The sequence below is a fragment of the Aspergillus sclerotioniger genome (genome assembly GCF_003184525.1).
Source record: "Aspergillus sclerotioniger CBS 115572 chromosome Unknown BO94scaffold_21, whole genome shotgun sequence".
In the NCBI taxonomy this organism is placed as follows: Eukaryota; Fungi; Ascomycota; class Eurotiomycetes; order Eurotiales; family Aspergillaceae; genus Aspergillus; species Aspergillus sclerotioniger.
In genome coordinates this window covers 467960-481328 of record NW_020291011.1, presented here as the reverse complement: position 1 = coordinate 481328, position 13369 = coordinate 467960, and the positions used below count along the sequence as shown (strand labels likewise).

The following is a 13369-nucleotide window of genomic DNA, read 5'->3' as shown; positions in this document are numbered from 1 at the left end:
CGCCGTGATTATCATGGAAGGAGCAGGGTGGATCAGGCGTGCCTGGCGGAGTTGGACGGGTTTGATCCGAGTCGTAAGTAGTAAGTCTAGTCCACTAAATACTAGGAGTTAGGACTAGGCAAGAGCGCTGGGGGGTTCGAATGGGCTCTAGCGTGGTTGACGGATTGATTGAATAATAAAAATAATCGTCAGCTCAACCGGTGGGGGCGCCTGGCTGCCTGGGTGGGATGCCTGGATCCCTGGCCCGGGCTGCCTGAGTGCCTCATTGCCTCGGCTATTTTGCCTTGCAGCCTCCCGCAGCTGTCACTTCTTATCTCTATACTTAGTACCATTTTCACTGCCCCCCTCATTGCAGCCACCTACAAAACCTTTCAGTCCCTTGGCTGCGGAGTCTTCGGTCCCCTGACCGTCTCTCTCCATCATGCCCCCTGTCGGCGCCGCTCTCTGGCGGTCTCTCCGCGCCCATCAAGTCTACGGTGCCAACACCGACGTCGGCAAGACTATTGTGTCGACCGTTCTTTGCAACGCAATTAATCAACAAAAGTCCGCTTCGCCTGCTGCTTTTCTCAAGCCTATCTCGACTGGTCCATTGGACGATGCAGATGACCGGTACGTGTTTGCTTCGCTGTTTCGCTTCCAATCGGAATGGAATCCACCCGTGCTCACCACCATCCTGCAGCCACATCCAACGCTACGCCACCGGCACGCTCACTAAATGTCTATATCAATTCGACGAGCCCGTCAGCCCACATATTGCGGCCAGGCAGAAGTTGCTGACGGTACGCACCCTAGCCAATGGCCAATTGGCCACGCTGACAGCAATTAGATCCCACGGGATGATGAAATCGTTTCTTCCGTCCACAAGACGCTGTCGGAGTGGGCGGGGAGGGGAGTTAATTTCGCCTTGGTTGAGACGGCGGGCGGCGTGCACTCGCCCGGCCCCAATGGCAATTCCCAGGCCGATTTGTACCGACCTCTGAGACTCCCCATTGTTCTGATTGCGGACTCCCGGTTGGGAGGCATTTCTTCGTCCATCTCGGCTTATGAGTCGCTATTGTTGCGCGGCTACGATGTGCATTCTGTTTTGCTGTTTCGTGATGATTATTACCAGAATCATGAGTATCTGCGCACTTACTTTCAGAAGAAGAGTATCCCCTTGGTGCCTCTTCCGCAGCCTCCGGCGCGACCGCAGTCGCAGGATGTGGACTCATTGGCTCGTGACGAGGAGGCTATGGCGAGGTACTACGAGCGGGTCGCACGAGGTAGTGAGGTGGGTGGGTTGCTGGAGGAACTGACGGCGAAGAATACGGAGCGCATCGAACGCTTGGAGGCTATGTCTGGTCGGGCTCATGATACGATTTGGTATCCGTTCACGCAGCATCATGGCATGGCCCCGAAGGATATCACGGTGATTGACTCGGCGTATGATGATTTCTTCCAGACTTATGCGCCAGAAAAGGCGTCGCAGGAGGGTGGACTGCGCGCGACGTTTGATGGCTCCGCCTCGTGGTGGACGCAGGGTCTGGGACATGGAAACCCCGACCTGGCACTCTCAGCTGCCTATGCGGCGGGTCGTTACGGACATGTCATGTTCCCTGGAAATATCCACGAACCGGCGCTGTCTTTGGCGGAGACTCTACTCGAGACCGTCGGAAACCCGCGTTTCCAAAAGGTTTTCTACACCGACAATGGCAGCACGGGCATGGAGGTCGCTATCAAGATGGGTCTGCGGGCGGCGTGTCATCGGTACGGCTGGGACGCCAGTCAGGAGCAGATTAGCATCCTGGGGCTCAAGGGGAGCTACCACGGCGACACAATCGGTGTGATGGACTGCTCCGAGCCGTCTACCTACAACAAAAAGGTGGAATGGTATCGCGGTCGCGGGTACTGGTTCGACTTCCCCCAGGTGCGCATGTCGCAGGGTGCCTGGAAGATCGACATGCCGGAGAGTCTCCAGGAGGCATTGGGTCCGGATCTCGAGTACTCGTCCTTGAACGCGGTGTTCGATCTGGAGGCGCGGGTCGCCTCGGAAGCCGGACAACGCTACAAAGAGTATATCCGCCGGACCATCGAGACCCTGGTTCAGGAACAGGGCATGAAGTTCGGGTCGGTTATTATGGAGCCGATTATTCTAGGCGCGGGTGGAATGCTTTTCTGGTGAGTTCCCTGTGGGTTGTGAGTCACCACTAAACCTAACCAATGCAGTGATCCCCTTTTCCAACGGTGTCTCGCCGATGTCGTCCGCGCCCATCCCGAGCTCTTCAGCGCCGACGCCACCCCAGGGAGGGGCGCGGGGTCGTGGTCGGGTCTCCCAATCATCTTCGACGAGGTGTTCACCGGGCTGTACCGTTTGGGCCGCCGATCGTCCGCGTCGTTCCTGGGGGTGGACGCCGACATCGCTGTCAACGCGAAGCTGCTGACGGGCGGGCTGGTGCCGCTGTGCACGACGCTGGCGAGCAACGAGGTATTTGAGGCGTTTTCGAGTCCGCACAAGAGCGATGCGCTGCTGCATGGCCACAGCTACACGGCACACGCGGTCGGGTGCCAGGTCGCGGTGGACTCGCTGCGGACGATGACGCAGATGGAGCAGGGTGGGGCTTGGAACAAGTACCGGCAGGATTGGCAGGATTGGCAGGCCGCGCCGGCGGACAGCAGCCCGGAGGTTTGGAGCGTGTGGTCGCACGGGCTGGTTCAGGAGCTGTCCCACGCGCCATCGGTGGAGGGGCTGTTTGCGCTGGGGACGGTGCTGAGTATTTCGCTAAAGGACACCCAGGGCGGAGGTGAGTGATCAGATAGATAGATCATCAGGGATGACCGATGATAGCCGCTAACATGTGCTGCAGGCTACACGTCGACAGCCGCGCAGGGGCTGCAGCAGCGTCTGGCTGCCGGTGGGGCTCAATTCCAGGTGCACTCACGGGTGCTGGGCAACGTGCTGTACCTGATGTCGAGTGTGACCTCGACACCCTCGGCATTGCGGGAGATTGAGGGAGTTCTGCGGGCAGCATTGCTGTAGTAGTGGAGATGATGGGGAATTACGCGAGGAGTGATTGGTTCTCCGGGTTTCTTCTTCCGCACATGGCTGCAAAATGGAATCGCTACGACATTCACGAATCTTATCTAGATATCTGCTGTACCGTTCGGAGTATCCTGTACTGTAGATACTAGATACATGAATAGTATTCTTATCTGGTGATCTTGCTGATCTTGGTACCTGTTCCTGTTTGGGTGCTGAACAATCCATTGTTCACCGACGGCCCGAACAGTGCGCTACCGGGGGTTCCGCCAATCAAGGGGAAGATAATGCTGACTGCCAGGCACCGAGTCCAGTGGCAGTGGAAAATCCATGGGAAGAGACAGGCAGGACAGGCCAGACGGGCGGACAGCTCCCTTGGTCCGATCCAGACCGGTGGGGAGCTCGGAGCACAGCAGGTTGGCGCGCCAGATCTGCATGTTGGCTGCAGCCAAGCCAGCCAACCAATTCCCTCCGAGTGATGGATCGCTTCAGTTCAGCAATGATGGGTGATCGACCACTTCATTCAGCATTCAGCATTGAGCTGTGAGCGAGAAGTGACAGAATGATGGGATCCGATCCGGGTGGCCCTGCTCCTGTTGACGGTTGAACCAGGCTCTGGTTGGGGTCAACAAGGCGCCCACCAGCAATGCTTAATTGCTCGGGAGAGCGGGGCAACACTGGCTGGGTGAGTAATCCCATTGCTGCCACTGCTGCAAGCACCGCACTAGTTCATCCCCTCCAGATGGTCACCGTGCTGCCCCGGTGAATGCCCCCCCCCCCTTCTCTCTCTCTATCTCCAGTCTCTAGTCTCTCCCTCTCACTCTCACCCGAGGTAGCCCTGGCTAGTCTGGAGCCATTGCCTCCCCTCTTTCTTCCCCAGTTGACATCCACTATTTCACCCATCATCTGCTTCCCCTCCCACCTCTCCCTCTCACCTCCCATCCACATACCCATACACATACACCCTCACACCACACACACACCATGTCGCTGCCTCTCCCCCGTACTCTCCCGGGGGCCCTCCTCCGCCGGTCCTATGGCACCGTGCAATCCACTCCCAGCGCTGGCGCCCTGGCCAGCCGGATCCCAGCCGCTCTCCGCGAAGCCACTGCTGCCACGGCACCACGCACAAACTGGACTCGCGAAGAGGTGCAACAAATCTACGAAACGCCTTTGAATCACCTCACTTATGCCGCGGTACCTACTTCCAATTCCCCCTTCCATCCCCCAACCTCACTAACACCAATTAGGCCGCCCTCCACCGCCGCTTCCACGACCCCTCCGCCATCCAAATGTGCACCCTCATGAACATCAAAACCGGCGGCTGTAGCGAAGACTGCAGCTACTGCGCCCAATCCAGCCGGTATGACACCGGCCTGAAAGCTACCAAAATGTCCCCCGTCGACGAAGTGCTTTCCGCCGCCCGTACCGCCAAAGCCAACGGTAGCACCCGGTTCTGCATGGGTGCCGCATGGCGCGACATGCGCGGGCGCAAAACCTCCCTCAAGAACGTCAAGTCCATGGTCTCGGGGATTCGCGGCATGGGAATGGAAGTCTGCGTTACTCTCGGCATGATTGATGAGTCACAAGCCAAGGAGTTGAAGGATGCGGGTCTTACGGCATACAACCATAACCTGGATACGTCGAGGGAGTTTTATCCCAGTATTATCACGACGAGATCATACGATGAGAGATTGAGGACGTTGCAGAATGTCCGCGATGCGGGGATTAACGTCTGCTCTGGGGGTATTCTGGGTCTTGGTGAGAAGGATGAGGATCGGGTAGGGTTGATTCATACGATGGGAAGTTTGGAGAAGCATCCTGAGAGTTTCCCGGTTAATGCTCTTGTTCCTATTCCTGGAACGCCATTGGGTGAGAGGAAGATGATTTCGTTCGATAAGATTCTCAGAACGGTGGCTACGGCGAGAATTGTTCTACCGGCTACGATTGTGCGTCTGGCCGCGGGGAGAATCTCGTTGAGCGAGGAGCAGCAGGTGCAGTGCTTTATGGCTGGTGCTAATGCGGTGTTCACGGGAGAGAAGATGTTGACTACAGATTGTAATGGGTGGGATGAGGACCGGGCCATGTTCGACAAGTGGGGATTCTACCCCATGAAGAGCTTCGAGGCGGAGCATTTGATCGAGGAGGGCAAGGAGGTGCCGGGGAAGGTTGAGGAGGTGGTCGAGGAAAAGGGTGCTGCGCAGGACGCAGTTAGGGCATAAACTTGTTTGAAGTTGTTCTGGTATATAAACAATATATCCACTCATCTGGTTGATGTAGTCCAGGAGCTGTGATTTTCTACTTTCCTTCCCAAATTCTATTCCCTACTATTCCTCCCCCTCCCCACCGAATCATGATCATGATCCCATCCAATACACACGGCCAGATATTGATATACATTACTACTCCCCAGTTTCTCAGAACATTTAAGCCCCCATAATACCAGAACACTCAACGCATAGTCCTTACCCCCCCCCTCTGAACCAAACAATACTATATCCTAAGACGTATAGTCATAACGGCATGCACATGCACATAGTACATACTATACATTTCTACTCCCTCCCTACATCCTATACATTCTATATCCTATACATTCTCCATTCCATCATCACGCTACATACCAGCCCTAAAACCATATCACCTATTTAGATACTATCAAATGCTAGTATCTTAGATCCTAACAAAACAAGTAATCAATAAACATCTACGTCTACATAGAATGAGCACACATTCCCAGAATTACTTTGGTAATCGATAATTATCTATATAAGTCGTTATATATCATTACGTTATAGTCCATAGATATCTAATTTATTTTGAATAGATAGGGGACGGGGATATGGACTGTGTGAAGTATATAGTTCAGTAGTAATAGTTGTAGTTATTAAATACAAAATCTAACACATAGTCATTGTGAAGTAATCGAATCCGCTCATATTTGGTTTGATAACGGTTGGGGGGATGTTTGCAAGTAGGAAGGAGAGGATAAAAAGCAAGAGCAGGTTGGATGGATGGGATTGGGGGATTTGCTTATATATAGTAAGAAGTTTTTTTTTTAGTTCTCTTTCTTTTTATGTATTATTGCAAGCCGGAGGTGGATTATGGGGATCTTTTGAATCATTGATATTTGTATACTAGTATCTCTATTTACGGGATGGAGGGGGTAGGTAGGGTGTGTGTGTTTGTGTGGAGATTAAGATAATGCAGGATTGTATTCCAGCTAGTAGCTGGGTGGAATGGGTACGGAGTAAGTACTGGTGGGGGTATAAGGGGGCTTATTTGAGATTGGGTGTTGGGTTACTTATTATTTCTGTTGGTATCATTTTCATATTATTACTCTGATGGGAAGTAGGTTCTAGAGATTGCAATCACTGACCTGATTGATTGATTGGTGCAGGTATGCAGATTGATGGAATGTCTGTTGGGGATAGTATCGTCTGGAGTGAGATTGGAGCTTTGTGTCTAACTGTGGTTAGTGGCAAACGTGCTTGTATAGCTGGGCCACCAGGAAAGGTGACTGACTGTATTTGGTTATTGACTATTACTACTACTAGTACATAACGAGTCACCTTCGCAGCAATACCATTTCAGCCCCAGATCTCCCGGTTTCTCTTTTGATATGCTTCTCTTAGCTAAGCAATTAAGTTAGTTAGTTAACTAGTTAACTAGTGTGTGATTGATAATCCAATAATTCGAAGACGGCTTGCCCAATCGGGGTACGAGTTCGACAATCCCGCATAAAATGCTCAAAGATTAATGTATCGGACCGTCGCTTTTCAAGAAGGAGCTTCAAAATATGCAACCCATCCTTGTCATTGTCCATGACGGTCTTTAATATGGGCCAGGTGATTTCCACCTTGTTACTTCGTTGCTCCAAGAGAACCTCCATAATCACCTTTCCTTGGTATCTGTTGTTCGCGACTGCGATGACCACATCCTCACTTATCATGATCTCATCGCTTTGTCGCCGAAGAAGAAGTTCAACCATCTTTCCTCCGTCTTTTGTGTTACCCGCTGCCTGTTCAAGGATGACCGAGAAAATTGCGATATCATCTCCATACTTGTCCAAGAATAGTGACATCAGGCCAGCGCTGAAAAACCGGGCCAGTAGCATAACGACTTCTGGATCGGGGATGGTAGTCTGCTTTGGACACTGTTTCAGTATACATTCCAGTATCTCTTCTCCGCAGTTATCTCCATTGCCCCATGTTGGAGAGAAATAACTTTCGGTGAATAGTTCAAGCAATGTAATGCCAAACCCCACCGCCAGGGTTCCAACAAGACGATCGGTGATGATAAAGCAATCGGGGTAATGCTGGATCAGGCAATTGATAATCATTTCTCTATGCCGTTTCGAGCATTCGGCTGCTATTGAGAAACGTTCGTTGGGTAACGTGGGTGCTTTTGTGCGACATTTTGAGCTATTATTGGAATGGTAGGTCAGTATCCGAACAAGACCTCGTGTCATGCTTATGCCGCTTGCGTGCTCTTCGAAAAGGCGGGACAACGCTTCTTCTGGACACCAGTTTCTTGCTGCGCTGAAAGAAATATCATTTGCGATCATGGCCCTGACTTTTCTTTCCTCTAGGAGACCTAAATCGCTATTGAAGTTGAAGCTTTGTACGAATGTCAAGAGACATCGAGCGTCGAGGATGTCTAAATTGGCCACGAACTGAGACATTCCGCTAAAATGGTTTGGGAATAGGTCATGATAGAAAAAGGAAAAAGCGACAGCGACAACTTGCGCTTCGGATTTATTGTAATCCACTTGTATTTCATTGGTGCTCTGCATGTCTGAGGCAATGCTAAGCAAGCCATATATCATATCTTTGGGATCTTTTGCTTCGCTGTGCCTGGATTTGCAAAGCAGTGTATGAAGATCTTGCCGTCTACTCCACCAAGAATGATTCCTTGCAGGGCCGGGCATTAGATCCAAGATGGCTTGACAGTGCGGCATTGGCTCGACTTCCGTAAGCAAGGGTCCCAGAGCGAAGAAAAGCGCTGACACCGACCGGCTGCCGCAGCAAACCAGAGCACTTCGAGCATTGGCAACTTCTTGCACAATCCATACTCGTCGGAACCAAGGCCGATCCAACAACAGCTTCATCCCTGTCTTCTGCATCTCCAATAGATCCGGGTGTCTACGACGCATAAGATATGACCATAGATCTCTCCAACGCTCATCTGTGAGCTTCCAGTTTCTGGACGATCCATGATGGAGACTTTCCTGTTCCAGCTCGTATAGGGAGTACAGAATAGCATTCGTCTCACTTGTTCCTGGACCCAACCAGAAGATGACTCGTTCCGCTCGAGAGTATATATTCCTCATTTGGTGAACCTGGTGGCCCCGCTCTCTGGTGTCGTTCTGGTTGATACACACAGCATCGACCCATAGAATTCGAGGCTCTGTTGGGTAACGCAGATGCGTAAGGGCGTCGAATAGATTGGTTGTGACAGGAAGCCATTTCCCGTCTATCTTAATTCGATTCGGCTTTTCGCCATCGCCCCAGGTATATGACAACGCTTCATAAGACAAAGCCTCATTGCCGTCAAACCAGGCCTGCATGAGGGTGCATTCTAGCTTATCGAACCATTCGCCGCCATATAACAGGAGAAGTCGAGCAGAGGGACCTTCGAGATTCAAGGGATCGTAATCGTAGGCGTCCATGTCGAGTCCTGTTCAAGATACAAACCACGGTGTGTATAGAAAAGCTCTAAACATGTGAGAAGCTTGCGTCGTTAGGTCGTAAGAGCCGTCCGTACTGTTACTAGAAACACAACAGTAAGCCGGCTCCGTTACTTGAATCACTGGCGAAGGGAAAGACATAGCGAGGTCTCAGCCTTGAAGCAAACATTGACAGGCGGGGTAAGGCTGAAGGAGGTGCGAGAGTGAGGCTAGGCCGAATTCCCTTTTATTGGCTCCTTTCGCACCGTCTCTCCAGCATGCAACGGTTAGTACTCCCTCCACATGTCCAGTAGGAGCACTTGGAAGAGACATCGATATATCCAGGCATCTGTTCAGTTAAAGACATGACTAATGCCGACCGAAGATATATTTTGGTGACCGGATCGAATGCAGGTGTTTTGGATGATCGAAATCCCATGTTTAATGAAACATATGGACTGATGATGGTAATAAAGATGCATTCACCCCTTTTGTATAGAGGCAAGAGGATCCGAATTCATCAACTTCGTAGGGTGTCTCCTCTATACAAGCCGTAGGATCCGTAGCTGTCGGACCATGCTACGGGAATCTCCCACTTTAGAGCAAGCCATTTGCCATTCAGTTTTAGACACATGAAGCGAGAGGTATTCGCGAATGCCTTGTCCCCATGATCGATCGATGTAATGCTGGCGAGAACTGCAAAGCCGTCCACACTATATTGATTATGTTGTCGAGGGATTTCATCTGCTGATTGCTGGTGCCTGAGTGGCATCATGTGGGTTCGTCCCACAGCAATTTCGGCGGGTTGTGTGGCATGTCGGTGGATCCGCAGCATTTCCATCGGATCTGGAACACCTGGTGCAGCGATGAAAAGTGTTAACCATAAAGTATAAACAGGTGAGCAAATCTCCGACCGTTATTTAGCTTCATTAGACTGGGGAATGGGGAATGGGGGAATGGGGATGGGGATGGGGGAAGTCGGAAGGAAGCCAGACGGGCCAGATCGCCATCGACCGCCGTCGTCAGCCGGGTGATGTAAGGCCCGTGATTGGCGGGCGGCAGGTCGGGAAGCTTGAATGGCCTCGCATCCTTACTCTTTTCATGCCCGCTTCTCCACGCTCTTCCCCTTTCTGCCTTCTGCCTGGGCGTACTCCGTCCATACCTCCATCCGCATTCCTCCTTCGCTTGCTTCCTCCTCTATCTCGATGCACTCCTTTTCATAAGGCACCATGCCGCTCCCCTTTCGGGATCAGTTCAAGCACGACAAATCTTCCTCTGGCAGGAAGTCTTCTCAGCAGCAGCGCTACACCCCTTTGCACGAGACCATCCCCGAGGAGGTCCATGACGACCGTCGCTACTCCGAAACCTTCTCCCTCTCTGACCTCTCCGATCCCGATGACGACACTCACAAGCTGCGCCGTGTCAACAACACCAAGTCCAGCCATGTCGACGCCTACAACCGCCGATCCACCGACGTCGAAGCTTATCTAGACAGTATTACCGAGGCGGAACAGGAGCTGCTGGCCGCAGCGAGGCAGTACGAACTCACCGACGATAGTGACGACCAGGACTACGTCGTCAAGAAAAAAGGGCATCGACGACGACCGTCCTTCAAGAGACATACCCCCCGCACCGGATGGCGGGCGTACTACTATTCCCGGTGGTTCTGGCGGACGCTGGTCGTCATCTTCGTCGCCCTGGGCATGATGGTGTGGGCATTTTTGAACGTGGCCTGGTCAGGGGATGACACTGAACGAGTGGGTTACACAGAGTTCGTGTGAAGCGTATGCTGACGGTAGTAGGACTTGACTCCGGCAGAGTCTTGGTTTCCGACTCCCAAGGGAGGAGCCCTCGAGGAATGGGCGGAAGATTACCGAAAGGCAGAGGCGCTGGTCCGAGAGATGACCCTCATGGAAAAGATCAACATTACAACGGGCATTGGCTGGCAGATGGGGCTTTGTGTCGGGAATACAGGTATACCATACCAGATGAACATGGATGATGCTGGATTATGCTGACAGCTTAGGCTCCGCGGAACTGGTCAAGTTCCCCTCGTTATGTCTCCAGGACGGCCCTCTCGGAATACGCTATGCGGACCTCATCTCGGCCTTTCCCGCCGGGATTACGACCGGAGCGACCTGGAATCGAGACCTGATACGGGATCGTGGTGTGGCTTTGGGACAGGAGGCTCGGATAAAGGGTGTCAACGTTCTGCTGGGTCCTTCCATGGGCTCCCTCGGTATGATGCCGGCAGGCGGCCGCAACTGGGAGTCGTTCGGTTCTGATCCTGTGCTGCAAGGTGTGGCTGCTGCGGAGACCATCCGTGGCATCCAGAGCAGCGGGGTCATGGCCACAGCCAAGCATTACATTCTGAACGAGCAGGAACACTTTCGACAGCCATTCGAGTGGGGCATCTCCACCGCCATGTCTTCGAATATCGGCGATCGCGCTCTGCACGAGGTATTTGTGTGGCCGTTTGCCGAAAGTATCCGGGCCGATGTCGCCAGCGTTATGTGTGCGTACCAAATGGTGAACAACAGCCACGCGTGTGAGAATAGCAAGTTGCTGAACGGCATTCTCAAGGACGAGCTGGGCTTCCAAGGATTCGTCCAGTCGGACTGGCTGGCGCAGCGGTCGGGCATTAATAGCGCCGTGGGTGGTCTGGACATGAGCATGCCAGGCGACGGTCTTCACTGGGCGGACGGCAAATCTTTATGGGGCCCCGAGTTGACACGGGCAGTGATGAACACGTCCGTCCCCATGGACCGATTGAACGACATGGTGACGCGTATTGTAGCGGCCTGGTACCATCTCGGCCAGGATCTGTGGGCACGTCCTCCTCCCGAGGGCGACGGTGGCCCCAATTTCTCGTCGTGGACCAACGACGAGGTTGGATGGTTCCACCAAGGGTCTCCCGACGATGAAGCCTTTGGTGTTGTGAACCGGTTTATTGATGCCCAGGGGCAAGGCGAGAGCGCGCACGCGATCATTGCCCGCAAGGTGGCAGCGGAGGGTATCGTATTGGTGAAGAACGACAAGAACATCCTCCCGTTGTCGCGCCGGCCTGCGAGCCCGTCCGGCGGTGCCTATCGGATAGGCGTGTATGGCGACGACGCTGGTCCGGCCGCCGGACCCAACGCCTGCCCCGACCGGGGATGCAACCAGGGAACCTTGGCCATGGGCTGGGGAAGCGGGACGGCGGAGTTTCCGTATCTGGTCAGTCCGCTGGCAGCGTTGGAGACTGCCTGGGAAACCGAGGTTGACATGCAGGCATACCTGCGGAATGCTGTGATGCCCGCGGATGCAGCGGACAAGGATTTGTGTCTGGTTTTCGCGAATGCCGACTCTGGCGAGGGATACATCGCCGCGGGCGGCATCAACGGCGACCGCACCAACCTGTTCTTGCAGAAGGGCGGCGATTCGTTGATCAAGACTGTCGCCAGCAGCTGTGGCGGGCCGACCGTGGTGGTGGTGCACGCGGTTGGGCCGGTGGTTGTCGAGTCCTGGATTGATCTTCCAGGAGTCGAAGCCGTCCTGTTCGCCCATATTCCCGGGCAAGAGAGTGGCAACGCGCTGGTGGACGTGATGTTCGGGGACGTCGATGCCAGCGGCCGGTTGCCCTACACGGTAGGAAAGAGCCTCGCCGACTATGGACCGGGCGCGCAGGTCCTGTACGAGCCCAATGCCCCGGTGCCCCAGGTGGACTTTAGCGATGGCCTGTACATCGATCACCGGTACTTCGACCGCCACAACATCACGCCCCGGTTTGAATTCGGCTTTGGACTATCGTACGCGACGTTCGAGCTGGGCGAGCTGCAGGTGAGCGCCCTACAGTCGAAATCGCGACTGCCGGCGTCGCGACCTCCTGCGACAGTCTCGCCGCCGGTGTACGATCCGGAACCGCCGCGGAACGAATCCATCTTTTTCCCACCTGGCTTCCATGCGGTGTCCAAATACATTTACCCGTATCTGCCATCGTTGCAGGGGACCACCCCTGTGAATTACACGCATTACCCGACGGGCTATGACAAGCCGCGACCGCTGTCGGAGGCCGGAGGTGGCATGGGCGGCAACCCATCGCTGTACGAGGAGATGGCGAAGGTGGAAGTGCAGGTGCGCAACACGGGGCCGCGGGAAGGCCAGACGGTGGTGCAGGTGTATGTGTCGTTTCCGGACGAGGTGACCGAAGAGGGCGACTGGGTGGAGGTGCACGACCAGAGTTCCAAGGTGAAGCTCGAGCGGCGGCCAGAGAGGATCGACTTTCCGGTGCGGGCGCTGCGCAACTTCACCAAGGTGGCCCTGGAGCCGGGGGAGGCACAGACGGTGGGGATGAGTCTGAGCAGGAAGGATCTGAGCTATTGGAGTGTGCGGCAGCAGAATTGGGTGATGCCAGAGGGAGATTTCGAAATCTGGGTGGGACAAAGTTCGCGGGATTTACCTTTGCGGGGGTACTACTAGCTCATCTTTCTTGTATATATTGTGGTATTGATGAATTGCTGTGACTGATAAAGTACATGTAGCTGAACTCCCAGCCTAAGGCGTTGCAAAGTGACTTGAAGCGCCATGTAATGCATTTGGAGATAGTACTCTAAATCTAGAAGAGTCTGTGAATGACCTGCAAAGGGCTCTACCAGGTTGTACCTCACTATGCAGAACCAACCCTAGGTAGGTATTCTGATGCTTCT

The 13369-nt window shown here is 53.7% G+C and overlaps 4 protein-coding genes across 4 annotated transcripts; 3 read left to right on the top strand and 1 right to left on the bottom strand.

The window, feature by feature from the left end:
• Window positions 1-251: 251 nt before the first annotated feature.
• bioDA (adenosylmethionine-8-amino-7-oxononanoate aminotransferase) lies at window positions 252-3487 on the top strand. Its single transcript, XM_025609291.1, has 5 exons — window positions 252-609; window positions 680-779; window positions 827-2157; window positions 2206-2780; window positions 2844-3487. The coding sequence occupies exons 1-5, from the start codon at window positions 422-424 to the stop codon at window positions 3014-3016; spliced, it is 2367 nt and encodes a 788-aa protein (XP_025465492.1). The 5' UTR covers window positions 252-421; the 3' UTR covers window positions 3017-3487.
• A 302-nt stretch (window positions 3488-3789) lies between these two features.
• Window positions 3790-5350, top strand: BO94DRAFT_537042 (biotin synthase). The gene is made up of 2 exons (XM_025612182.1): window positions 3790-4213; window positions 4267-5350. Exons 1-2 carry the CDS (start codon window positions 4001-4003, stop codon window positions 5236-5238), a joined length of 1185 nt encoding a protein of 394 aa, XP_025465491.1. The 5' UTR covers window positions 3790-4000; the 3' UTR covers window positions 5239-5350.
• Window positions 5351-6680: 1330 nt separating this feature from the next.
• On the bottom strand, window positions 6681-8687 carry BO94DRAFT_470394 (HET domain-containing protein; the record flags this gene model as incomplete). Its single annotated transcript, XM_025608332.1, has 2 exons — window positions 6681-7213; window positions 7304-8687. The coding sequence occupies 2 exons, from the start codon at window positions 8685-8687 to the stop codon at window positions 6681-6683; spliced, it is 1917 nt and encodes a 638-aa protein (XP_025465490.1).
• Window positions 8688-9672: 985 nt separating this feature from the next.
• On the top strand, window positions 9673-13214 carry BO94DRAFT_520847 (beta-glucosidase). The gene is made up of 3 exons (XM_025610130.1): window positions 9673-10441; window positions 10487-10658; window positions 10711-13214. The coding sequence occupies exons 1-3, from the start codon at window positions 9914-9916 to the stop codon at window positions 13140-13142; spliced, it is 3132 nt and encodes a 1043-aa protein (XP_025465489.1). The 5' UTR covers window positions 9673-9913; the 3' UTR covers window positions 13143-13214.
• Window positions 13215-13369: the final 155 nt, after the last annotated feature.

Bases quoted from the DNA above. Each gene is read 5' to 3' on its own strand.
- BO94DRAFT_520847 (XM_025610130.1), top strand. From the start codon at position 9,914: ATGCCGCTCCCCTTTCGGGATCAGTTCAAGCACGACAAATCTTCCTCT. The intron at 10,442-10,486 runs GTGGGTTACACA...TGACGGTAGTAG, and splicing joins CAGGGGATGACACTGAACGA to GACTTGACTCCGGCAGAGTC. The intron at 10,659-10,710 runs GTATACCATACC...CTGACAGCTTAG, and splicing joins GCTTTGTGTCGGGAATACAG to GCTCCGCGGAACTGGTCAAG.
- bioDA (XM_025609291.1), top strand. From the start codon at position 422: ATGCCCCCTGTCGGCGCCGCTCTCTGGCGGTCTCTCCGCGCCCATCAA. The intron at 610-679 runs GTACGTGTTTGC...ACCATCCTGCAG, and splicing joins TTGGACGATGCAGATGACCG to CCACATCCAACGCTACGCCA. The intron at 780-826 runs GTACGCACCCTA...GACAGCAATTAG, and splicing joins CCAGGCAGAAGTTGCTGACG to ATCCCACGGGATGATGAAAT.
- BO94DRAFT_537042 (XM_025612182.1), top strand. From the start codon at position 4,001: ATGTCGCTGCCTCTCCCCCGTACTCTCCCGGGGGCCCTCCTCCGCCGG. The intron at 4,214-4,266 runs GTACCTACTTCC...AACACCAATTAG, and splicing joins ATCACCTCACTTATGCCGCG to GCCGCCCTCCACCGCCGCTT.